This window comes from Cupressus sempervirens, chromosome 4 (genome assembly GCF_028749045.1).
Source record: "Cupressus sempervirens isolate cs-2001-9-10 chromosome 4, ASM2874904v1, whole genome shotgun sequence".
Taxonomy (NCBI): Eukaryota; Viridiplantae; Streptophyta; class Pinopsida; order Cupressales; family Cupressaceae; genus Cupressus; species Cupressus sempervirens.
The window spans coordinates 458,132,049-458,134,428 of record NC_143121.1 but is presented as its reverse complement, the minus strand read 5'-3'; the positions used below and the strand labels follow the sequence as shown (position 1 = coordinate 458,134,428).

The window sequence follows — 2,380 nt, the reverse complement described above, 5'->3', positions numbered from 1 at the left end:
AAAAAAGTCACAAAGTTCATTTAGAAAAACAAAACCTCACAAAAGAAATATGACATTTTTGTTTTAAAAATTCAAACTTTTCTTGAAATCCATGAATCCCTAGAACCATCTAGATAACGTTTACACATTCGATACCAATTACACAAACAAAATTAATTTCAAATTTTCTTGAAATTAAACTTTCTCTAGTAATATCTAGAAATTTCTAGATAAGATTCTTAGATATGATAAGAATCAATAAACTAAAATAAAAAGACTCAATAACTCACACAAAAGACTTCTCCTTGACTAAAATGAAAGACATAGAATTTGTTTTAGCCCATTTTCCCATGGGCTAGAACCAAAACAACCAAACCCAATTTACACCCAAAACGACCAAACCCATCCAACCTTTGATCTTTTGACCAGTAAAGTTTAGCATTAACAAACTAATTAAACATACCTTAGACACCTATATTAAACAACATATATATGTTTACACTTTGATAAAATCCTATCTAAGCAACGTTTAAAACTTGAGTCTAGTCAACAATGTCTACGTTACCAAGTCCCGAAAATATTATACAGTAATCTGGAATAGCTTACGCCAAACTTTTGACTACCAAAACTTCATCTTCCCGTTAGAACGTGCATTCACCGCTGTATATTTGATGGCAAAGACCAGATCAAATGCAGACTGAACCAGTCAAAACGCGCGTTGTTCATAACTCGGGCTGCTAATATCGTTGACGCCACGCCACCCACGAATTCAACAGCAATCCGCTTGGCTGATCAATGACGTCTGTTTTAACTTTAACTCGAGAAGATCCAGTGGCCCAATTTGTTTGACGGTTGAATCATTCATTCTAGATTTCCCTATCGTAAAGCATTTAAAACTTCAATCTTGATTTCTCATATTGCATTGACAACTTCAATAAATCTTGATTTCTCGCTCTTGATTTCTCCTGTTTCCGCTTTCATTCAAAACTTCAATCTTGATTTCCCCTGCACTCAGAACTCCAATCTTGATTTCCCCTGTTTCCGCCCGCGCATTGCAATCCACAACCCCATTTTCTCCCCAAATCCGAGCAATGGCTGCAGACGATCGATTCCAATCATTCATTCAAAGAACACTTCCCAAATCAGCAGATGCTCTGGAAGAGAAAGATCTGGTAGAAATGGTGAAGAAATGCGAGACCAAAGCAGCTCTGACCGCCATATACTACCTCTCAAGGGACATTACAGTTCGTGTAAAGCTGGTAAAGGGCGGAGCAATCCCTCTTGTGTTAGAAAGCCTGGCAGAAGCAGATAAAAACATTTGCGAAAGAGGATTGGCGGCCATGGATCTCCTCTGTTCTTGCTCCGAAGGCCGAGCTGCCGTATATGAACATGCTCTGGCTGTTCCTGTTGTTGTGAAGAAGATTATCAGAGTTTCAAACTTGGCGACTGACTTTGCAATTTCTATTCTTTGGACACTTTGCCGGCATTCATCGAATGGCTCGGCTATGTTGGACGCGCTTCAATCGGGAGCTTTTCAGAAGATTTTGGTGGTGATTCAATTGGGTTGTTCCGAGAAAACCAGGAAAAAAGCGACACAGTTGCTCAAGCTGTTCAGCCACTACAGAGATGAGTGGGAATGTATAGAGACTGTCGATTTCAAGGATGTAAAGCGATCTTTCTAATTGTTACGCCTTTGATGGTGATTGTATCTTTTGTTTTGCCTGCTGAATTCGGTGTTTTTTGTTTGGGAATTTGGTATCACCAACTACAAACTTATGCCTGTTTATAACGATTTTCTGGTTTCTGGACTGAATTCTGGTGTTCATGTATCTGGGTGTTTTGCATTCTTTTTCCTTTTGTTAGATGCTCTGACAGAGAGGCGGTCAAGAACAAAATACAGCAGTTGTTTGGAGTTGGTCTCGTTCAGATTCTAGTGGTACGTTCGTCTACCACGTACCATATTATTATTATTTTTTAATAGTGTGCGATTATCTTTTGTCAACTTCAACATGTTTAGGCTTATCAATTTGATTTAGACCCAAAAAAAAAAAGTTCTAAAAATTAATATTTTTTTAAGGCAACAGATTGAAGTTTAGATTATTTATTATTTGTTGAGATTAATTATTATTATGTGTTAATTCAAGTAGATCTCCAAACACAAATACGATGTTAAATTTGATTCTCTAATTAAAATTAATATATATTTTAGTTTTGAAATAAAAGTGAATCATTAATTAGGTTGATATTACGAAAAATTGATATTGAATTTAATCAGATATATATTATCAATTTGATTTAGACCCAAAAAAAATCCTAAAAATTAATTTTATTTTTTTTAAAGGTAACAAATTGAAGTTTAGATTATTTATTATTTGTTGAGATTAATTATTATTATGTATTA

General features: G+C 35.3%; 1 protein-coding gene across 1 annotated transcript; it reads left to right on the top strand.

Annotated features, from left to right (window-relative positions):
- The first annotated feature begins 1,070 nt into the window (after positions 1–1,070).
- LOC149561955 (U-box domain-containing protein 21-like) lies at positions 1,071–1,661 on the top strand. Its single transcript, XM_089827928.1, has one exon. The coding sequence runs from the start codon at positions 1,071–1,073 to the stop codon at positions 1,659–1,661; it is 591 nt and encodes a 196-aa protein (XP_089684054.1).
- Positions 1,662–2,380: the final 719 nt, after the last annotated feature.